The 24627-nt window shown below is 37.4% G+C and overlaps 3 protein-coding genes across 4 annotated transcripts; all 3 read right to left on the bottom strand.

Moving 5' to 3' along the window:
- Positions 1-1770: 1770 nt before the first annotated feature.
- Positions 1771-1974, bottom strand: RB195_004426 (uncharacterized protein; the record flags this gene model as incomplete). The annotated part of the gene is made up of 1 exon (XM_064182271.1): positions 1771-1974. The coding sequence occupies one exon, from the start codon at positions 1972-1974 to the stop codon at positions 1771-1773; it is 204 nt and encodes a 67-aa protein (XP_064033538.1).
- Positions 1771-24399, bottom strand: RB195_004424 (uncharacterized protein; the record flags this gene model as incomplete). Of its 2 annotated transcripts, XM_064182269.1 has the most annotated exons (9): positions 18010-18053; positions 18703-18805; positions 18886-19029; positions 22372-22464; positions 22538-22630; positions 23249-23342; positions 23427-23476; positions 24113-24208; positions 24343-24399. In XM_064182269.1, the coding sequence occupies 9 exons, from the start codon at positions 24397-24399 to the stop codon at positions 18010-18012; spliced, it is 774 nt and encodes a 257-aa protein (XP_064033536.1). The 2 variants fall into 2 exon arrangements, with proteins under 2 accessions (XP_064033535.1, XP_064033536.1); XM_064182268.1 differs by lacking the exons at positions 18010-18053; positions 18703-18805; positions 18886-19029 and adding an exon at positions 1771-2017 and having other exon boundaries at positions 22328-22464.
- Positions 9867-10556, bottom strand: RB195_004425 (uncharacterized protein; the record flags this gene model as incomplete). Its single annotated transcript, XM_064182270.1, has 2 exons — positions 9867-10001; positions 10458-10556. The coding sequence occupies 2 exons, from the start codon at positions 10554-10556 to the stop codon at positions 9867-9869; spliced, it is 234 nt and encodes a 77-aa protein (XP_064033537.1).
- Positions 24400-24627: the final 228 nt, after the last annotated feature.

The raw sequence follows: 24627 nt of genomic DNA, 5'->3' as shown, positions 1-24627 counted from the left end.
TCACTTATTTATTCAGGAATGATTGAATGGAGGAGTTGAATCTTTCCGTTATTGTGTAAATATACATAGCAATAGGACTGAATCTGAATAAACTAAGCAAACATCGCGCCAAACGTCGAATCCCAGTGATATCACCTCATCCGTAGTTGATCCTTACGATCCTGGTCCTGGTCAGCGTCGCGTCAGAAGGAAAATCACCAAAAAAAGAGCCCAACTCTGCCGATATTTTATAAATTCTATTCTTTTTTATAGAATATTTCTTCGAAATGATTTTTTTATAAAAAAAACAAACAATAATTTTTAATAAGTGATAATTTCCGTTTGAATGATTTGAATTGAATTCGAATGAATGATTTATAAAGGAAAGTGTAGCAAACACTGTCTCAAAGTTTCTCAAAGTTCTCCAAAATTTTGTCGATTTTTCAGGGAAAGTTAGCATTAGTTTTCCCGGGGTTTTTCTTTGTTTCTCAATTGAAACTCTTCAATAATTTTGCAGACGATCCACGAATATTCACTAACTTTCTTCATTAAGTAGCTACGTTTCCATGGAATTGAAAATTGACCACAAATAGTTGATTGAAAAAAAAAATTTGACCACCCAATCTTTTTCTGCCTTTCTTTCTGGGTTAATCAAATTTTTTTTTCTGGACTAATCCATATTTTAAAAATTACCGTGTCAGTTCCATGGAAACAGAAAGGAAGTGCTCAGCATAGGTACAAGTCATGCGATTTAAGAAGAAAAAACTGGGAAACTATAGAAATTCATGAAATTCCGGTTTCTTTGCTCGGAAACAAACAATTCTGGAAGCACCTTTTTTTCTCTTTCCCAGCAATCCATAGCACGTCAATGAATAGATGATGAAAATTCGGTTAAAAATAGAAATTGGGACCTCCCAATTAACATCTGTACTCCATTGGAGTAAATTCAGAAAAAAAAATCACCAAAATAGCTCTAAATGGTTTTAGAAAAATCCTAGTTTTCCCCATAAAGACCACCAGAATAGCTCAAAATATTCGAGAATTCTTACTTTTTCAACCCTGTCCTCACCATGCATCCATAATTGTGCATTCCTAGCTTCGACTCCCAAATAAGGATAGTTTTCTGATTCCTATGTCCTATCCGGAATGCGTAACTTCCAATAACAACATAATTACAGCATGTTTTCATGCTAACAAGATGTTTTTTATGTATGCTTAGTTCCTTCCACTGAAAACATTTCGATGCCAATGTTTTCAGTTAATTGCATGGTCATTAGTCTCGTCATTTTATGTATTTTTTGATCTATTTTCTTTTTGTAGTGAATTTTTTGTTCCGCGCTACAATTTCCCCCCGCTGCTTCAACAATTCGAACAAAAACATTTCTGCAACGTTCTTCGTTTTTTTTTTCTGTTGAATGGTGCTACATTCGTCGTTTCATAACTGATTGTTTTCGGGGCGGCGGCCAACAACTCGCTCCCGAGAACACCGCATAAACATTTTTTGTGGTTGGGGAACAATAGCCGACTTAAGACTTTTTGATCTCTGATGTTAAGTATGCATGGCGTCGACGATGCTGAGAATTCCCGAAAAATTTCCCCCCAAGAACAAAAAAAAAAAACAGAGAAACGCCTCTTCCACGGCGCTTATCACTGTGTGCTGAATTGATGACACATAAAATTGTTTGCGAACGTTTTGCAGACTCGATCAGAGACTAATAAATTGCGCTCGGGAATCATAATTGGATGTGGGGCGAGCGGCTGAGAAGAGCCTCTTCGCGACGAGGTTAAAGACTAATGGCAGAGACGACGACGACGAGCCGAGCAGGCTCCGACGACGACGACGACGGCGGCGACGACGACGACGATGAGATCGCGGAAGTCTTCTCGTATGGCAAGAAATGAGATTGCTGCACTGCATCGAGCAATCAGGGCGGGAGCAACCTCAAGTAGATCAAAGTTGATCGAATCAACAGCAACAACTGTGATGGTTAACATTTTGCTTTTTGTCGTTGGAGTTTCAGTGATCTTCCTTCTTTCTCTGCAGAAAATTTGCAATTGGAACAAAAAAGAGCCAGCACCACCATCGACGGAGAACGAATCCTCGCTATTTCCCGAATACTTCCGTTCCCGCTAATCGATAATCGATCATCCAACTTCTGAATGGTGAAGAGCGCGGAAATAACGAAGGAACTCTCCTTTCAAAGTGATTTCTCGGGAAGATTCTAAAATTTTGCCACTGCATCCAGTCGATTCCTGACCTAGTTCGACCGCAAATGTCTCATGAGGGTCAAAAGCTTGCGAAATTGACGATTGATGTCGATTTTTATTGATTTTCGATCCACCACTGGGCATCGGAAATAAATAAAGTAGAACGGGCAAACTTCTGAAAGGGGAGAAAAAATCATCACTACCATTTTTTCTGACATTTCCATCAAGGTCTACAGTCTACACCTTACGTCTTTTCCATTTTTTTTTACATTTTTTCCCATTTCAAAAATTTTTGGAATTTCCCATTTCTCAGACCTCATCGCTAATCATCAACATCGTCGATAATGCTATTTACTCGTCATTTTATGGATATTTATTTTATTATTATTTAATGTTAATGTGTCGTATTTAATTTTATGGATATCGTTAGGATCGTTATTGATTTCATTTAAACGTCATTCCTACGCTTGCTACCTCCACAAAAACAAGTTTTCAAGTCCGAAACCGGAGAAAAATCGTAGAGATCCTTTGTCGATGAAAAATTTTCCGTCCAGCAATAAATTTAAAGTTCAATATCGTCTAGTTTAGCTATGGTGACAGCCAATTTATATGATGCGATTCGTTTTCGAAGTGGGAGCGCATTTTTCTCCCCCGTTTCAAACAACTATGAAATTTAAACTACACGCCATCCCGGGAACTACACGTCATCCAGGAGTTGAGATTCGATTTCTCGACGTTATTCGACGAGAAGAATTCGAATAGAATATTCCAGAAGTTAGCCGTTATCCAGGGAACGTGTGTGACAGGATCTCATAAAAATCTATGTGCCAAAATTCAGAAATAAACCCTTCCACCAGTTTTTGCCGTTCAGAAAAAAATCCAGAAAATTTTTGCCATCCAGAAAACCGATCAGAAACCGATCCTATCACAATTTTCAACACACAAATAAACACACACACACAGACATGGGCATTTCAGCTGCGCCCATCAAACCAAAGGAAAACTGCACCGTCTGCTATTTCAACGCAACTACATATTACCGTAATCCAAGACTATTTTTTTGCACTTCTTCCGCAATGAAACAAAACAAACAATAAAATCTCAATATATGTTTGTGCGCTTTCAGCGAACAGCTCTCTATTATACGAAGCGATGAAAAACATGTTTATCTTTAAGATTTATTATATTACCGTACCAAAATTATGATTATGGATTCAATTTGTTACCTAGAGCGAAAAAAAAAAAGATTTTTTTCCTAACACATCTTCTAAACTTCCGAAAAATGACTGAAGAGTGTTTTTTTTTCTTGGGAGCACTAATGTCATTAATTCCCGACGGCACCTGGTTCCAGATTAAATATTCTTTTAAAAATTTCGGGAAAAAATGTCGTTACACTTAAACACGTAAATTGTTCTAGGAATAACGTGGGATCCACCCACGACAATGGAGGTGAAAAGAAAAACGCGATATAAACGTTGGAGAGCGGAATTGAATGGGAAAATCCCCATTGCGGCTGAAAGGGAATTTGCATAGATATAGGGAGATCCAGAACAGCAAAAAATCTGGAGCTAAAAGCGCTTCAACGCGTTATGGGTCAGAATCAATGGATGAATCGGAATCGGTCCAGTAATGGATATGGATCTATATCCATGAGCTACATATGTAGCATACATACGTCTTAACCGTTGAAGCGCTAATTTTCAAAAATTTTCAACAGATCCAAGAATGAAAGTCTGGAAATTAGACCGTTTAGAAACTTCCAGAATAAGAAAGATGGATTTAGCCATTCCCTCGGGTGGAATACTAAATCTACAGTACAGTACACTACAGTTCCCCTTAGAAAACCTTAACGTCACTTTCAGCAAATTTCAAAAAAAAAAAAGAATGATGCCTGGAATAGGAAAAAATTCAAACAAGAGTGTTTCAGCTGGAAAAATTGCAAAGAGATGTCATAATTTATTTATGTTATTGTTTTGTTATGTTATTTATTTATTCATTTATTACGTTTAATGGGAAGCCGGAAGCGATGTGCTATGAATAAACGCAGAACAAGTACAGTAACTACATACATTTTGAAGAGAAAAGAAAAAAAGAAGAGAAGAAGAAGAGAAAAAAGAATACAAAAATGAGCAGCATGGATCAGTTCCGTGTTCCGATTCCGGTCTACACGATTTAACAGCACTTAAACACATCCATACCTAGGGAAGCGAGTTCGATATTCTAAGAGCTGAGAAGTTATCGAAATTTTTAAGAAAAAAAATTTAGATGAAAAGTTTTCGATAAAAATCCCAAAAAAGAAGTAGCAGTGGAATTCCATTTCTTTTTTTTTAAATTTTTTTTTGCAAAAAAAAATTTCAAGCGTAAGGCTTTACGCGCGGCTTTAGCGTACATTTCTACTATCCCTGATAATAAAGTAGAAAGTAAATAGTTTGATTCAAATGTATTACTCTATTTGTGCTACAACTTCCTCAAACATTTCCAGAGGACAACATTTTTTATTTATTTGTTTATTTATTCATTTATTTATTGGAAAAAAGCACCCACAGGTGTGCCACAAAACAGGAAACAGAAACAAAAAATAGCAGAGCTGACTAGAATTTTGCAAAAGTTTAAGTTTTCTACAGAAACTTAATTTACATTTTTAGGATGTAATGTTGTTATTTTCAAAAAATTTTTTTCAAAAAAATTGAGAATGTTGTTTTTTTTTTACCAGCTCACTTCCAAAAGTGAGTCTTTTTTTCCGCTTCACAGCTCAGGATTCTTTTCAAGATTTTTGCTAATGTGTGATCTTCTAAGGAATAGATTTTCAGAATTTTCTCCGTCCTTTATCCAAACAAAGCAATACACAGCAAAGTCAATTTCTCGTCTGTCCCTACTTCCTTGAGGACGCGGAGACGTCCGAATGAGAGAATATATCATTCATTTGATTACATGTACTCGAAATGTCCTCATTCCTTCCCGGAATGCACGGGATGTGATAGGATGCATGGCAGCAGTATGGGAGAGAGGCGAATAAACAGCTACGATATGGATGCGGGACATTTCTCAAAAGCGGTAGCGGTTTTGGGGATTTTCGGATTGCACCACCATACCAGCGCCCCAAAGGGGAATTAGCTTTCGCTGAGTAGGCGCATTTTTTCGAGCAGGGAACCATCGGGTAAAATCCGCAAAAATACCGACCACATTTACTTCACCGTGTATATTAATCGATATTCAATAACTTAATATTAATCGATATTTTGATCAGAACCGAAATGAGTCCTCATCCATACTTTCCGTCATTTCACGGCAGTAATAAATCACTGAACGAACACGATGCAAAAAAAACCAATAGATCTTCTTTATCTTTTTGCCTACGTGTAGTGATGAATAGAAAATGGGGAATTTTCAGCTACGATGGGGATTTTTTCGAGAGGCTACCATAGGGATTTTTGGTAGATCTATGGAAACAATTCTTCTTTTCTTTTCCACCACATCCACGATACAGTATCGATCCCAAAAATATCGTCTCAGCCACAAATCGCTGATTTTTACTGCGTAAAAAAACCATACATTGGTGGTTTTGGCGTGCTAAACTAGTAGTTTCTCAGACTCCATCGTTTTTTTTTGGTTTGGTTGGAATAAATCAAAAAAAATCTACATGGCCCTATGTTTGATCATCTAGTCGCATGCACCTCAATACAAGAAACGTTACGAAAAAAAAAGTGAAATTACAAAAAAATAATAAATAAATAAATAAATAAATAAATAAATAAATAATAAATAAATAAATAAGTTGTACATATGTATATCTTATGATAGCATTTGATGCCTCCATCCATAATTTTACCTCAGCTGAGCCGCAAACATACATCAATCACTAATGTAAAATCATTTATTTCACACGCACACACACACACACACACACACACACATCAGCTGACCTCCGCTACAACTGTTGCTTTTTTTTTGTCTGCAGCAAAATGAAAATAAAGAAAAATCCAAACAAACAACACTATTTCGTGTACTTTTGCTAGAACTCTTCTGAACTATTCTTGGAAGGAAGTTCTGACACGGGAATTGACTTTTTTTCCCGCAAGTCGACTTCCATAACTTGCACTTGTACGTTATAAAAAGGCAATTCAGTCTCGGTTCCCAGCGTCCCAACCGGAATGAAATCGGAGGGCAAACAGTTTCGATGCGTTTACCTCTTTATATAGTCGTCAGGTCGACAGAAAAAAGCGGCTGCGACGGCGGAGGAAGTGGATCAGAAGGAGAATGAGGAAGAGGGGAAGCCTTTCCAAGCGGGACCCCAGCTAACTTCACTCTAACGGGAGAAATGAGTGAATTTGGTTAGGGTCCCACCTCGACCGTAACCGCTGCATCGCCGTTGTCTCACGCGCAACGGCCTATTTCACCGACTATAGCTTACTGCTTGAGTGGAACTAATAACCCGACTAAAATTTGACGAGCAAACCGGTCCCTTTCTGGATTTTTTCTTCACTTTCCTTTGTTCCCGTTCAAGACAGCATGCCACAAAATTCACGATGTTGAGGTCTTTCCACAAAAAAAAATAAGGTTAGCAGCAGCACCTTTCGGCTGTTCTAAGGAACGGTGTGACTCTATCGATCAAATTTTCATACGAAGCACCTACTTACGTGCGAGGACAGACGTACGCGTTATGTTTCCCAGCTAGCGCGCAAGAGACAGCGTCAGCAAGCAAGCCATTTACTGTCCAAAGAAGCGGCGCGTACGCTCGGGCTCACGCATACGTGGCACGTTCTCAGGTGCTTCGTAGGAAAAATAGACCTAGGTTCCTACGCCGTTTCTTGGGGGGAGAATTAGGGGAAATTTAGCGTGATAGCATTCTTATTCGTGACCCACAATTACGTCGCTGTCTTTTTGTGTGGAGATCCTAACATCGCCAATTTCATGGTATGCTTTCTTTAGTAGTTTTAACATTTTGAAAAAAAAAACGTAATAATATCAGAATTTTCCTTCATCAGGTAGCTATTCACTTCTTTCGAAGATGTTAAGTGAAGCGTTTATCGATAACGAACGTTTTTCCCCGCTCACTTATCTGCCGTGTCGATAACCTCAAAAAAAGTGAAGTTATTGTTGTCAGATGTCGAAGGGGGAAAAAAAGGAAGGAGGAAAATATCACCTTTTATCTAAAGATAATAATATTTCCCCTTGAGATATTTCGTAGAAAAGTGTAACATACACTCAATCACATGCTTCGCTAAGTAAAACACTGGGAAGAGTGAGCCTCTCACGTTTACACCCTTGCTCCTCATCCAGTAAAGAGGGCTCGACAATCTTGTGAAGATCCCTGGTGGAATTATCAGAGAATTTTTTCTTGGAAAAATTTCCTCAATCAAAAAATCAAATCGTAGAATTTAAGTGATGAAAATCGATGGAAAATGTTCTTTCTAGCAAAAAAAAACGTTATAAATGTACAGAAAATCAGTACATCACAGTGTTCGAATAATTTGTTTCAATTGAATTTCCATAGTGTTCGTTACTTACTTACTTCACTTCGGGATTTTACTTTTCAATTTTTTTCATTGTCCAGGTTTTTTCACTTTCTTCCCACTACTTGGCATGTACTTACTTTTTCAACCCTGTAGAACGACTTTGTCGAATGATCAAACGACAATACACTGGGATTTTCGAGAAAAAAAAAACTAAGGCGAAAAAAAATCCACAATTGAAACTAAATACATATGTAGATAAGAGATGCTTTGGGCCTAACAAGTGAGCAACCGACACAACTCTGAGAAATTTAGAAAAAAAAAAGAAAATCGAGGTCCATTCCCTTCGCTTGCATTCGTTAAAAAATGGAAAAAAAATACTAATACATAAATAATAGAAAATACTAGAGGAACTCAAACAATTCTTTTTTACAATTTCTCAGATACAGCTAATCAATCATAGGATACGGTAGACCGCGACCCAGCGGTCAATGTCGGGGAGACTGTAACCAGGAAGTATTTAGTGCATTTGTCATATGACTTTAAAATAATTAACAACTTAGACACAGACGTTGTTATATGGGAAAAATGGGAAAAAATTGATTTTTCGTGTTTTATTACCTTTACAGTACAAACCCGTTTATCACGCATACATACCTCGGCCATGCGAACATCACATGAAACTTCACGCGCACGCAGAAGTTGATAAATGTATTATTTGGATTCGTTCAATCAGCAAATTTTCACATTTTTTACTAGTACAGGTAAAAAGAATAATTCTTAAGGTGAAATTCTATTTTCTCACAACAAATAAAAACTCTATACTGATTTGAGAGGCGTTTTCATAGAATTTTCAATCATTTGTCCCTTCTAGGTTTATTCTAGCTGTTTCTTTTTTTTTTCTTCTCCATTCTCCGAAACTGAACTCATTCTCGCTTATTACAGCGTCGTCATCGTAGCACGTACACGACTGCATTTAGTTCCGTGAAGGAGAAGGAAGAAAAGAAGAAGTGCGCTCGTTTGTATAGCTATCTCATATGTAGAGAGTGTTCCTCGAATAATCGGACGTCACCCCTACGTATATGAGTTCTTGAGGGAATTTTTAGTTCCCACACGAACTCATACATACGTAGGGGGTGACGTCGGATACGTAATCGCGCCCTTGGAAACGTGAAGGGACAAAGAGTGTACGGCGTACGGCACTTTGCACCGAGGAAGCGCTACTCAATTAACTACGTCAGTCAGTTTCCAATTATAGAGCTGATCCCAACAATAGATAGATGTCTGGAGAGCATCATCGAGCGCACTGCACCTAAATCCATAATGCGTAGTGTCGTTCACGGAAGTACGGATAAAGCTCAGTTTCTAGAAGATTCTCGCCGCGCATCTCATTTCTCTAATGACTCTGTCTGTGCCTTGCCATGCTACATTATCATTACAACTTCGCCGCATGCACTTTCACGAAGGATCGGATGGGTAGGGTGGTGGTGCACGACTGAGGATAACCAATTTCGTGTGTGTATTTGTGTTATTAGCCGTAAATGAGGTACGGTCCCCCCCCAATCTGTGAAGTCCTATTTTTCATCGACTCGTAGGAGCACTCGATTCCTCTGGATTCCATTTCGCATCACTCTGAATGGAAGTTACTATGGATATGGTGGTGCTTACGCCAACCATCCAAGCACTTTCTCCATGAAAGTGAACGCATCAAGGAGCGCTCCATCTAAGACAAGGGCCCGTGAGCAAAAACATCGACATCCCCGACAATTATCTGCACTTTCCAGAGTAATTCATCAAGAACTTCACTTCCGAGCGTAGATGAGTAGTCAACAAGTGAGTGCAGTCGAGCATTGCAGGAAAATTCAGAACCACAGAAAGGAGGTGGGAAAATTACTCCTCCGACGGGGAAATTAATAAGCAAGCTAGCCAGGCAGCTCCGAAAGTCTTGCACCAAATCCCCACTTTTTTCAAACAACTATAACTTCATTGTCCGTAGATACCAAACAACAAAATAATGACCATCATGATCCACTACTTATGTCCAACGCTCCACGAGACTATCAATTCCGGAAGGCAAGAACTCTGGCGGCTGCGAGTCGAAAAAACGCGAAATCTCACGTTCCAGCTCCTTGTGATCATCGAGTTTTTTCTCTCGTAGATGTAGCTTCAGTGCCCGAAACAACTGATGGTTAGACGGGACCCTGTCAGGATAATAAGCAGGGTGTGCTAGAACTCCACCGAACCAACTTCGGGAATTTTCTTTCGCGTAAGTTCGGTCACGCGAGGTCGGACATTATCATGAGCCAGGGCAGTATGTCCAATTTTCTTCAGGCGCTTCAGGTGAAGTGCATCCGCCAGTTTCTGTAGTTGAGACGTGTAGAGTTAAGCGGTCACTGTGTGCCAGAAAGTCCTAACTCGAAAGCTATAAAATTCTGGATCGAAAAGTAAATTTTTTGTGTAACACTTTCGGACCAACCCAATACTTTCACCCTCCATGTGTTCGAAAGCGAACGCTTCGGAGTTCGAATGATCTCCGTTGCCGATCACCACGTGAGCTCCAGGGGTGAGTCAACAAATAGATAGGTTTCATCGGGTGAATCTTCGACAAGAATAGCAATTTGTATTTCCATACGCTGTCTAATCGCCCTTATACTAATTATAACGGATAAAGTGTACGTCGTTGATTAATCCCCATGGAGATGCGCTTACGCGTGTTCGACTTCAAAACTCAGAATCGTTCGGGATTTATGGGTTTAAGAACAGCTACAGAATGAGCTCAGCTGTATACGTCCCAAGGACCTCGTCAATGTCACTCACAAAATTTGAGAACATCTTGGATGACAATGGCGAGGGAACGAAACGAGCGGAAGAGATGTTGGGGCACGCACGTCCAGTGAAGACGGGCCATCCAAGCATCTAAGGAAGTAAACAATGATTTGTGGGCCGACCAGCTGATCTGTCAAAGTCAGTTTTTATTCTCTCAGTCGAGTTTGGTACCAATTTTGGGAACCCGGCGTAATGGAACGCTGCCCAAAGGAGGTATCGAACCATCGACCTTGCAACCGTGCACAAGTCGAACCTCTTACTAACTACGCCACACCCGTAGGTCGCACGAGATGAAATCACAACAAATTACCTCATTACGAACAGAATTTCGCGAAGTTTCAAAAAATTCAAAGTCAAAGCATCTATTCTTTTTTTAGTGCACAAGCAAATATCACTATTAAACGAACCGAATATCATAATTTACCCACGTAAACATGTGTTTATACTAAGATACACGTAAACAAGGAGAAGTTTCGTGTCGGGAAATTTCACTAGATTTGAGTACCGTGCATGAATGGATGCTGCCCAAGGCAGAAAATTCAGAAATAAGGTCAAAAAATGTAAAAAAAAAAACTACTTCACGTTTTACATATCCAATTTCTACATCTTCTCGATTTCATATATTTCAAAGTTTTTTTTTGAGAGAGAGAAAAAATCATTGAAGTCAGTCAGGAAACTAACTCTTAAAAGGGGCGAATTTTGGAGGACAAAACGACGTAAAAAAAGGGATGAATTTTGGAGGATTTCTCTAATATTTTTGACCCTCTTGACAATAGCGCGGCTCAACGCGGTTTTCAACGGTTATTTTTCATGATTCCCTGGATTTCCCGATTTTTTGACAGTATTTAATGAGTTTGTTATAGTACTCACTATTTCCTTGTTCAAATATAGCTCGTTAACATCGATTCCAATCGGTCAAAATACGCAAAAAAACAACAATGTCGTCAGTCATGGGTTAAGGATGTGTGTCCTTCTCTTCGGCCTTTCTTCGTCCGTTGCCATAGACAACACAGACGTGCTGTAAACTTTTCCTAATCACCCAAAAACAAAAAAAGTGCCCTTATTTTGATAATAGTTCTAATTGATTCACTTTCAATTATTCTAGAATATCCGCTACCGCTGCTAATCCCCTGCCATAGCCATGGAAACGGAAGCGATTCGGAAAAACCGGATAACGTTATTCGTGCGAACACTGTCTTCGATGGATTACGATAAATCCATCGGAAAAAAAACAACAAAATGAAACAAAAACAACAAAATCATCAAACCATTAGTGCACCATGTGCCATCATTAATTATCCTTATTGCTTCAAAAAAGGTAGTTTAAAGAATTTTTTCAAGTTAGAAAGTTTAAAAATCGAAAAAAAAGACTACAGGCTTTTTTACATCTATGTTAAGGGTTCCTTTTCTGCGATTTTATAGCATGTGATCAAATAAAAATTCACTTCTAACCGATATCAAAAGAATAAAAATAATATAAAATAAATAGTAAAAAAATAAATACTAAAGTAGTGATCAAACGGGAAAGAAGATCACAAACAACTGTCTCCATAAACTAATGAAAACAGGGAGACATCAGGAAATGGAAATAAGAAGATTTCTGGAACCGATTATTCCTACCTATCTTTGTGTATATTATTTATTTGCATTATTATAACTTTTATTTCCTACAGTAATTTGTTAAAAATTGCAATAAAAAATTGAAATTAAATAGTGCAGTACTAGGGATTGCTGAATATCATCAACTAATAATTAACTTACATTTTTTAAATTAATACCTAGATTAAAAAAAATACGGTTAGTTAATTCTCGAGTTTCGCTATATTTATTATATTATTTATATTTATTGTCGAAAAAAAAAACACTAAAAAGGTAATTCATACCATTCATAAAACAATTTCACAAGGAAACAGATAATCGATAGTCCGAAAAATTGAACAAATTCAAATTTTATTTATTTTATTCTTTATTATTATACTATATATGGGGTGGGTGTGGCGCAGTCGGTTACAGGTCCGTTGTAGCCGCCACACGGTCGAGGGTTCGAATCCGCCCTAGTGCAAACCAAGTGCCTTTCTGCCCTTGCGGGGTCGATAAATCGGTACCAGACTTGTCTGGGAGGATAAAAACACTGACTTGACCCCATCGGCTGGCCCCCCTCAAGTCATTGTATAGGCCCAGTACGCGTTCCAAAACCTCAACGATTATGAATTCCAGTGAAACGCGTTGGTGCATCCCGAGTGGATTGATTGACTTTATCCTTTTATCTTTTTATACTATATATTATTTATGACTTTATTTTTTGAATTCGCGAAATTAATGGATGTTTGGAGCTTTTCTACCGTACGTTTTAGGTTCAAAACAAATATGTTTTTAATATATATATATATATATATATATATATATATATATATATATAAGAATATATGTAAACTTTTTAGAATCTTTTATTCCTATTATTATTTATTATTCTATTATTATTATTATTATTATTATTATTATTATTATTATTATTATTATTATTATTATTACTTATTATTATTACTATTATTCCTATTATTTCCTATTATTTTATTATTTTATTTTTATAGATTCCTTTTTCTTTTAGATTCAAAAGAAATTTGTTCCTAATATGTATAGGCATGTATGTATAAACGTAGCGCATTGATTACGTTGCCGCAGGGAATATTTTTCTCCTCCGCAACATGTGAAGTTCATTCATCGTTCTAAACTCAAATACACTCCTTTTCGGTGCACTTTAAAGCGTATCCGATTTGAGGATTAGGTGAGGTGCCCGGTGTTAATCGGATCCCATGAGGATTTGCGTACGCGTTCACGATTTCAATTTAGAATTGTTTGAAGATTTTATGAACGCATGTGTCTGGGCCTGTGTAATGATTTTCAGGGACGAGACAGGGGCGAGGAGAGGTCGATGTAAGTCAAGTCACTGTTTTTCCCTCCCTCAGATGACTGCGGTACCAATTTACTGAGGATGAACGCAGTGGCGAAAGGCTTCGTTTGCCTGAGGGCGATTTCGAACCATTGACGGTGCCGTCGCAGCGCCGAACTTCTAACCAATTACACTACACCTGCTCGGTTGCTTTGAATAAATCTATTATTATTATTATTAACTATTATTGATTATTTAATTTATTTATTAACTATTATTGATTATTTAATAAATGTACACAACCAGACCACTCCATTTCACGTTTTCAAGCTTCTATTATCCACGACAAATAAATAAATAAACTCTAGTAACCGGTACTCAGCTAACCTCACGGTTTTATGGCTATCAAGGTGGAATGGTCTGCTTCTCCGACGTTCTATTTGAATAATGATTTTCTCTCTGATTTTTCACGCTTTTTTTCAGGATTTTTCGGGATTCTTCAGATTTTTCTCTGAAAAAGGCTACGACATCGCGAATTTTGAGTTAAAATCATTTATTTAAACTAGTTTAAATAATCTACATTTATTTATTTATTTAAACCTAGGCCAAAATTATGATCGATAACATTGTTGGTTATGCTGAATGAAGTAGTAAAATAAAAATATTCTTCTAATTTTTTTCATTTAAAATGTGATAGGATGAAATAAATTCGCCTTCATATCGCAACATATTATCATTATACGCATTATAATTATATTATTTATTATATTGTTTATTTATTACTATTTATTATTATTATCATTATTATATATTATATTATATTATCATTATGCGCATTATAATTATATTATTTATTAATTATTAATTATTACTATTATTATATATTATATTATCATTATGCGCTCAATTCGTACGATGACAAATTTTGGTCGGGAAGTCCGCTGGTTCGCTTTGATGGTCCCGTACGAATCCCATACGCCGTCCCAAAGTTAAGCGCAAACCCGTTGCAGCGCCACGATGACACAACCATCGCGCATTCATCTTTCCGCCCGTTCCCACAAAAACCCGACATTTAACACACTTTAATAATGAGGTTTTCAAGTTTTTGCGCTCTTTCATGCACTTTCGTGCATACCATTATGAACGGACTGACCATTTCGAATTTTTTTGTTCCCCGGGAAAAATCTCTAATTGCATTTTACTGGAATGGAGATGTCGTGTTGCTATCGTTTTGCTGCAGCAGCCCGAGGCGGCGGAAATCCAGTAACAGATGTTTCCAATTATTCGGTAACGTTAACTTCTCTGCAGAAGTAGAGAAAAAACTCGCAGGAATAAAAATAAAACACTAATTGACATAAACCGATTAGCGAGCGGGTAGTTTTCCGAGAACGAGTGGGGAAAAACTCAAAAAAAACCTGAAATGACAGCTATTTCTCCGACGTTATCGGCTAAGATAATTTTTTCTGCCAACCCCCCTGAAGAACTGAATCCACCTCTTTTTTCTCCTTCCTTCCGTCTTTTGTTTTCCTCAGACTTTTCCTATCAATTACCTTAGCGTCACTTAGATATGTACAGATTTTTCCTACAATTTTATTATTGCACTGCATATCCACGAAAAACCCTTGCTTGGTCAGAGACGCAGAGAATCCCTTCATACTTCAATTATTAGCTATTAATGAGCTATTCAAGGCTACTTCTGTGAGGATAAGAATTTCATTCTTTGGATAAACACACGTCTGAATAGTAGGGACCCTCTCATTGTCAGTTATCCAGGAAAATCCTCTTTTTCTGGAGCATTTTCCTGGAAATAACTCTCTTCTAGCAGGGTTTAATCTCGAAAAATTAGTTATCCGAAAATACCAACCAAAAAAAAAATGTGTCAGGAGGAAAAATAGACTACCAGACTCACTTCAATTTTTTTTTGTTGAAAAAATACCTACGGGAAAAGGGAACGTCCTTAAATTCGATGGCAGCGGGCAGCGTAAGGGGAAAAGCGAGTGCGCGTCAAATAGAAAAAGGACGTGCGTTGCGGAAGACGCGACGCGGTCATCCGTTTGAACATAAGTCCGAAAGTATTGGTAGAAATAAGGGTTGTTTACCGCTTCGCATACAAAACAGCTACTAACTTCTGTCCCAAAATCCCCTGCAAGCCGTCGAAATTCTTCAAAGTGGGGTTAATTAGATTCTGGAAGTACCATTCGAAAGCAGCTCATTTGCTTTCGAACGGTGCTTTCAAAATCTAATTTACCCCACTTTCAAGAACATCGACGGTTTGCGACGAATTAATCCGTTCGGGATGGATTTCGGGACAGAGGTTAGTAGCGGTGTTGTAGGTGCAATGGGTCGGTTCTTCCCTAGGTGAAGGGAGTCCACCCGATCTCGGACAGTCCAAAATGAAGAGGTCTACGAATAGGAGGGGTGAAGGAGGGTTGAGGAGTGGGGAGGGAGAGATACATATACTTATAAGATTTTCCGTTTGTATTATATTCAGTTTCCTTGTTCCTTAAGTTTTCCTTGTTTACATCATTATTTTGACATTATTATTTCTCTTTTATTTATTTAATTTTTTTTTAGTCTTTTCTTGTGTCCTTTTCCTTTAACCATAAATTTCCTTTAACCATAGATCTATTTCAATTGTATGTATTTTTATGTAATAATGAGCCTCTAAAAGATTCGGTGTTTTCCTTAATTACTGTCGAGTTTCAAGGAAGGAACTTATAAAAGTTGTTTCCTTTTTCTTTTTTGATTCCATCTCAAGGCAGAAAGGAAACGGTACTTTTTATTCTCGTTTCTTTACGGTCTTTTTTTTTTTTGAGAAGACGCATCCTTGCTCCCATATGATTGCGGCGTTCAAGGTCGAGGGAAAATTTTCGATAGGACGAAAAAAAAGATTGAGAATAACTCTATCCTGAAACTATACAATTATTTACAATTACATAAATCAATTTATCGTGTGTGAGACGAAAAACGTTGTGACGTTATTCGTTGGAAGTTTCTCCAGAAAAACAAAAGCGCTGGAAACCGAATATGTACAAAATAAATCAGAACAGCCGGAAATCGACAAAAAAAATTTATTTAATTTTCATGCAATAATCATTTAAAATAAAACCGAATATAAATAAAATAAATAAAAGCAGCTGGAAATCGACATGAAAAAATAAAGCGTAGAACACGATAGATTTTCACGTTCTCATCGTAGCCTATCGATTCATCGTGCGTAATGTCAAATGCTTTTTTTTTCGATCGTGGCATGCGATGATAACATTTATGTGTGCACTTTCTATAGTACACTTCAGCAATTCCCTCTCACTCACATTTGTTGCACAGATGGGGAGAGAGAGAGGTTTTTTTTTTGAAAGGGGGCAGCAAGGCACTGACTGGTTCGCTGCGGAAAAAAAAATTCCAATTTGCAATTGCATACATCCAAGGGACCTCTGAAGAACCCGAGGGATCCTTGACACATTTTATGGTATCCACTTTTTTATCAGTTTTATATTTTTTATCCATTATTTATTTAACCGCTTAACATCGAAAATTTTTATGTTCTTTTTTTTCATTTTTTTTACATTTTTACCCATTTTTTTTAATCTAACTACTTGATATCGAAAAATTTTCTGTTCGAATGACGATGCTTTTCGACGAAGAAAAAAAAATGGTTGCATCTGTGGACGAAAGTAGACTCAACTCAGGAAGATTGTATCGTAGCTGGTGACTCATTAGCGCTTATCAAAAAAAAAATCTGGGAATAAAAAAAGAACTAATTCAATCAATAATTTCTTCTCTTCAGAGAAGAGCTCACATTTTACGATGGGATTAAGGAGGGAATAGGTCGTTGATAGTTAAGAGTTGTGAAAATATAAGATTAATTTTTTTTTAACGAAGGTCCAGTCACGTATTCGATAAGGAACAACTACACGTAAATGTCACAAGAGACTAAAGTGTGCAAAATTTTACCTCGTTTTCTTCAAGGATACTTTGAATATGCACTTTCATAACACACACTCTAATTTCAATAGTATAAAACTATTATACGTTGGAAAAATTTCTTTTAAAAAAAAGAGCTTAAAAAAGGCTAAGATTGCTTAGTTGCAAAAAAAACCGACATGCGCAGAAAAATTTTCTGCTCTGAAAAAGACGCGTAAGAAGCATTTGTAGATTGAGATTTTTTTTCTATTTTTTTCATCCTCTTCCTTCATTCTTTTTTTTTCTTTTTCCTTCCATTTTTTTTCATTTTCGGAGATTCACTTTTTTTTCAACCGCAACCTTTTTTCTCTACTGTACTCTGTACTACCCGTACGCAAAGGTTCCAGGTTTTTCTAGAACTCTTGCGAGGCTTGTGTTCCCAACATATCACTATAAATAAGTAAAAATAAATAAATAACAATAATAAATAAATAGTACGAATATTTTGTGAGAAAACAAAAAAAAAGAAGAAAAGGCGCTCATGTGTGAGCGGGCCGTTTCCAGGATCTACGTAGGTAGGATCCTAATCATTGCAGCAGCGGTGGACGAGTTTTTCATGGACTTTCGTGCTGACATAAAGCACGTTCAACCAACAATTCGCACGCTTTCACTACGCAAATGTTTGAACATCTGTTAGCGCTACGCAAAGTTTCACATAAAATAGAGCTATGTATCTAAAACCATCACGTTTTAAATCGTGACAAGCCGTACTCGCACAGAACGATCAAAACCACCTAAAACATCGCTTAAGAACTATTTTTTCAAAGAAAAAAAGAACTGGGATATGTCCGGCAACCAGGAAAAAAAGTTGGGAGCTCTTCCAACCAATCATCATGACCTCGGATTTCTTAAAAATTAATCATATACATACGTAGCTGTAAATTAGTGCACGAAATTATGCGCCAATTAATACCAAACTAACTGTTCGCTGAAAAATGAACAGTTATACGGAGGAAAAACAGGAAAAAAATCATAGAACCAAAACAAAAATAGGGATCGGATGAACAAAAGACACATAACAGAACAGCAAAAAAAAAATAGCAAAAAAAAATGGGAGAAAGAGTAGAAAAATGAAGGAAAGATTTTTGTTTTCATGAGAAAAAAAATCTCTGCTCTCCGACAAAGTCATTTTTTGTTTGCAAGAAAAATAAAAGAAATGAATAGGTCTGAGTACGGTATGCAGGGACGTACGTGAATAAAAAAGGAAAAAAAACGACCAAAACTGTGAATTTCAAAAAAAAAAATCGATAAATGATCCCTGATCGAGTAGCAAAGCTTTCAACAAAACCAATATGGCCGTCAACAAACGAGAACTGCTATCCGTACTATATCCTTAACCTCATTAACCGCTTATTCTTTAAAGAAAGAAAAAAAAAGACTCACCTTTACCAAGGAAGCTAGACTGCATAAGATAACTCTTGAATTGACTACGATTTACCTTCTCATTTTGATTAAAGGTGAAAAAATTATGCTCCATTTTAATAATCTGAAAAAAAGTGAAAATCATGGGCGGTTGCCAGCAGCACTTACTTCACCTACTCTGCACTTTTTCCAGGAAATCCTTACCTCTTTGACCTTAAATTGGATACTCGCCATCAACAAAAAACATTCACCCACAGCCATTGCTGCATCTTTTACGTGATGAAATAAGAACACGTGTCGGGTCCATTTATGATATTCGAACAATGCCACAACACTCTGAGCCACCACCTGGAAAATATTCCTGAATTTTACTCTCCTGAACGCATAAAATAAAATAAAAATATTAATAAAGTGTGTGTGTGTGTGTAAAGTTTCTGGCGGTTGGGATGTGGCACCACCTCCGTTCACTTCAATTCAGAATCAAAACAGATGGTCTGCTGTTCGACGAAAAATAATTTCTACGCTCGAGAACCGATTTTTTCCTGTTTATCCTTCTCTTCTTTTCTTTTGTCTTTCCTTTCTGCTAATAATCTCTTCTCTCTCTTTTTCTGCTGAAAATTGGATCCATTTCCTTCAGAAAACCCTTAAACCCCTCCTCCACATCCATCTGGATGGACTACCAGCCATCTTAGGCTTGCTTAGGCTTGCTTAGGCTTATTTTGCCTTAGGCAAGCCCGCGTCTCTACAGATTGCTTGTTTTCTGCCCGGTTTGGGTAAAATTGTGAAAATTGGGCTCATTTCCTTCAAAAAACCTTTAAACCTTATGCATTGTTTTGTTCACTTCCTTCAGCCTTCACTTCCTTCGTTGTTCCCTTTTTCCCTGGTTTGGATGACTCCCTCGATTCTTGTCTTTCTCTCGTGTGACTTTCTCCTCCTTCGATACAGTGATCTTCTGTGCACTTTTCTTTAACTTCCTTACTGTTGCCTTCCTGTTGCCCTTTCTTTATTTTCAAACCATTTTTAAAACCAGAGGGCACTACTTCTCCCCACTTCCGCTTACGAGAAAAGAGCGGCCGTCGCGGGATCAAATGGGAGTGAAAACTCCTTCACTTCTAAGCCTTTAAGAGAGCGCGTATCACAAAACTGACGATGTCGGAATATCTCCACGAATCGATGGTTCCAAAGGTGCAGACCGCAAATATTTATCACTCTCAATTCCACCTGATAATTCAGAAAAAAACCGTGTGAAACAGTCTTGTGTGCTCCCATTTCCGCAACGATACAACTTATTACGGGCAATTAAGTGTTCCGCAATGTGGATGATGGAGCTTCTGCAACCAATTCCTACCACATAGTTAGACTGCAGATGTTGGATGACGACAGAGTTGTGCGCACTTGATCGCGTAAAAAGTTGTAACGTTGGTGGGACGGGATCACACAAGCGTGATTCACACCTCGTAAAACTTTTCTCTGCATAAGTAGAAGGAAATCAGCGTGATGATGCTCATAATCTTTAACAACGCTCCTAAGCCTATTTATTCGGGAAAAGACAACTCCGTAATAGGGGAAAACTTTATTATTTTATTTCTTACTTTATTTTTCTTTACCCAATCAAATGTAAAATCTTTGCAACATATGTACATAGATGTAACTGATCCAAATATGAGCACTGAAGCGGAGAAGCATTGGACGTAATATCAACTGATTCAAAACCACCTCTGTATGAAGATGTATTGGACGTAAACATTTGTTAAATATGACACAAATTACATTTAAACGCAACACATCACGAAACCGACGTATTTTTGGAAACTACGGGAAAATGTAGGGATCGAAGTGTAGATCACAAATATGCGGATGTCCATTCTCAATTCCCCCTGCTCGTCCTGTAAAATGGCGTGGGAAACGGGGCTTGCTCCTACGAGAAACGTGAAAACACGCCACATTTGCGCACGTGCCACGTCAACGAGCGAGCGGTCGAAAATCGATGAGAGCTCATCGGCAGATTTTTATTGGATGAAACCAATGAATAGGCTGCTGGGAAGACCGGAATCTGTCCAAGCGGGCGCGTTCTAACGTATGTCGTAGGAAGAAACGCCGTTCCCATACCGTTTTTCGGGAAATTAGGGGAAATTGAGTAGCGCCACGTCCGTGCTCATGATCTACACCTAGAACTCTGTACTTTCCCACAAGTTTCCCAACTACGTCAGTTTCGTGATACGCTGTCTGTAATCGTCTTGATCACCTTGATTACCTTGATTCAGGTTGTTCTTCGAACTGATCGATCGAGTGCCAGAAATTCCTTCGTTTACATTTAATATTTTCAATATACTTTTCTTTTGTTCATTCACAGCGAATCATTCCGGTCATCCAGTAATGAGCGCATTATTTTCAGCTTCACCCATTCATGAAGCGCTTCTCTGATGTTGATTCGCTTTAAAAAAAACTCCCGGATCGTCTCCTCCTGCTCTCTGATTCTCAAGCAAGGATTACGGATCAGATCAGCAACCTTTTCATTAACGGCAGGTCCTACAAGGATAGGATTTGTGTTTGCTGAGAGAAACGCGACGCGTCCATTGCTATTCACACATTTTCTCTGTGTGACGCGTACCGCCTTCTCCCTCTCTTCCCTTCCTTTCTCTCTCTCTCTCTCTCTCTCTCTCTCTCTCTCGCTGGGAAGGAATTGTGTACCAAACACAGAAGCTCATCCAGCACTGCTCTCCGCATTTCTGGAATCTAACCAGATTACGGTAGCATATGAAAAACATCCATGGAGGTTCAATTATGCGACTCCATCCCCGATCGATTGTTTTGTCGACGTAGGAACTTTAAAGCTTAGTGCAAAGTAGGGGAAAAAGTTCTCTCAATCTCATCATAAATCAAGATCAGGTGAATCCTAGGTGGCTTCGCTTTCTTGCTTTGAAAATTTATGACCATTCTTACAGCATAAATCCATATTTCTAGGACCAACAAACAAAAAAAAACCAAGAAAATGTAGTTCTACATATTCCAAGAACATCAATGCTGTACTTTTAGTTCCTACTCTACTCAAACACAAGGAAAAAATTCTTCCTAGTACGTTAATAAATGCACCAGTAAATTATTCCTGCAGAATTTCGAGCAAAACAAGAATTTCACGCGGGATAAAAAAGCCTCTTTTAAAATGTTCTTCCATGTTATATTCATAAGATTCATTGCTTTTTTCCTGATATTTATTCTGCCTATGTGAGAAATGAACCTAATCAATGGCAAAGAACTGACATTTAAATACGGGCTAGCGCAGAAATTAATGGGACCCACCCACTTCAATTTACATTTTTGTGGATTTCTCGGCGAAAAAACGATAGCGACTCAAACGAATAGTCAATGGTGCAGAATATAAAGTGGATTTGGATGGTGGTGAAAAAAAACATCCATAAACAGAGCGGGAAAAAAAACGAGAAAGAATTCCCTCCCACTGAATTTCTGACTACTCATTTTTCAAAAAAAAGATGTGGTAGCGAAAAAAGACCAGTATTACGTTATTTACTGAACCTATGTTCAAGTGACCACAAAAAAAATAAAAGAAAAATATTAAATATAAAGAAAAATATAAATCCCCCGTATTCTCTTGCTGTGTCAAACTTCCAGTCAGGACCTTCAATACCTTTTGTGAATGCAATAGGGACACAAAGAAGCGACTGTACATACCTTATACGGTCCACTAATCCTAGTCAATGTTTGGTACTCCATTTTATTGTCGAGGTTCATTGTCAACCCGATTGGGGTAATCACAGGAATGCCCTGAAAAGTACTGTAGCTCTTCCAGAACTCCGCCGGCCAACAGCTTGATTACTGTAATCGAACGTGTGCTCACATTACTATCGTCGTCCTGCCAATAGGGGCACATACGTGCCACTGGAGCTAAAGCATATACGAACGCGTATCCAATTATACAATCCAAACGATTCTAGAAAAGTAGATCAACGTTGAACAGCAAATCAAATCAGGAAATCACTGTTTTTAGGTGAGGAAACGAGGAAATCGTGTCGTAGGAATATTATTTGCATTATTTCAATATTTAGAATTCTTCAAGTATTTTTGAATAGAAAAAAATTAAAACACAAGCTCTGCTAAGTGAATTTGTTGAAAACAAAGCAACTTCATGTATAGAACTGACGAGAAAATAAAATGAAAAAAATAGATCGATAAAAAGATAAGAGAGAGAGAGAAAATTTCTCAGGGAACATAAAATAATGAGAAGAAATTAAAACGAATCATCACTTTGATGATGTGATGAAATAAACGTGAGGAAATCGTGTTAAATATGGAAAAATATTTACGATAAAGGGAAAAGATAAAAACATAAAATAATTCTGAAAAAAAAGATTTTTAAAGGAATCTCATCACTTTGATGTGAAAATCGTGCTAAACGTGGGTAAAAAATCATATTTAAAAAATGTTTCAGAATTAAAAAACTAAATATTTTTTAAGAAGCAATATAAAAAATATTTAAAATTAAATTTAAAAAATAAAAATAAAAATCGATAAATTGAAAGAAATGGGAAATTTCCACCAAATCCATTACCTTAACTAATTGTTGTATGGCAACATTCGGTCCATGTGCATCCGATAACCGACTGTCACGATAGGTAACCGCCATGGAATCCGGTGGCACATATCTGGGGGAAAAAATTTAGCAGATTCCAATAAAATCCAAATCTTCCAGAGAACAGAGACTAGGAAAAAGAGTAAGGCGAACTCACTGAAATTTTCTATAGGCATCGTTTAGCGCGAGATCAATCACTGGTCTAACCTGGAATTTGCATTATTTCAATATTTAGAGTTGTTCAAGTATTTTTTAATAGAAAAAAAATTAAAACACAAGCCTTGCTAAGTGAATTTGTTGAAAACAAAGCAACTTCATGTATAGAACTGATGAGAAAATAAGGAGAAAAAATCCATGAAAATTATTGGGAGGTGGAGGGGGGAAGTCACCCACTCGCCGAAAAAACGACAAAAAATGATCAAAAGGAATGATAGAGAGAAAGATAAATATGAATAGTGATAAAAAGTTGAAATGTTAAAGCAATAAAAGAAACAAAAAAGAAAAAAGAAAATGTGAACCCAATTCTCAAACGATTTCTAAGAGATATTTCATCAGTGAATTGTGACAATGCGAGAAAGAAAGGAAGAGGGTGAGCAGTTCCGGAGGAAAAAGAGGCGTTCTAACAAAAAATCCCAAAAAAAAATCTCCCCTCATGTTTGCGCTAAAAATTCAATTCGGATTTAGGACAAAAAAATACAATAAAACAAAAAACGAAAAAAAAAACATGAGCATAAACTTCGAATCCATTGAAAATCACAAAAATGTAAGGAACCCTTTCGAGAAGTCGCTGCACCACAAAGACAAAAGATAAAGAAGTCGTAGGGTGTATTTAGGATACCGTACCTTAAGAATGGTCAAACCAAACGGATTCTTAAGTTCTTCCGTATCGTCTTGGAGCGGTAACGGGACTATGATATGAACTGGATGGATCACCGACACCTGAACATTTTTTTTTCTCGAAAATGTATCGATTAACTCAATTGAAATCAATTAAAATTGCAGAAAAAAAAGAGAATTTGACGGAAGAAAAGGGCATCCGGAAAAAAAAAACTTGGACAAACAAAACTACTTACAGGTTTGTAGGATGACGCATTTTCGATGGCCAGCAGTAGCAACAAATAGCGTTGCATTTCATTTCCGTCTCATAGCAGGACGTCTGAAAACGCTAATCAATAAATTCATTTTCGAACTCAGATTCGAATTTTCGAATGACGACGAATACATGTAGCAGATGATTCTGAGCGACAAAAAAAAGCGAAGAATTTTCGATTTTCCCAAGGGTGAGGACGTATGGCTGAATGATACATGTACATAGTGAGTGATTGGCACATAGATAGAATAACTAAAAGGATTTCATC

The sequence above is a fragment of the Necator americanus genome, chromosome I (genome assembly GCF_031761385.1).
Source record: "Necator americanus strain Aroian chromosome I, whole genome shotgun sequence".
In the NCBI taxonomy this organism is placed as follows: domain Eukaryota; kingdom Metazoa; phylum Nematoda; class Chromadorea; order Rhabditida; family Ancylostomatidae; genus Necator; species Necator americanus.
Note: the sequence above shows the minus strand (reverse complement) of the source record. Positions and strands in the feature narration are given on the sequence as shown.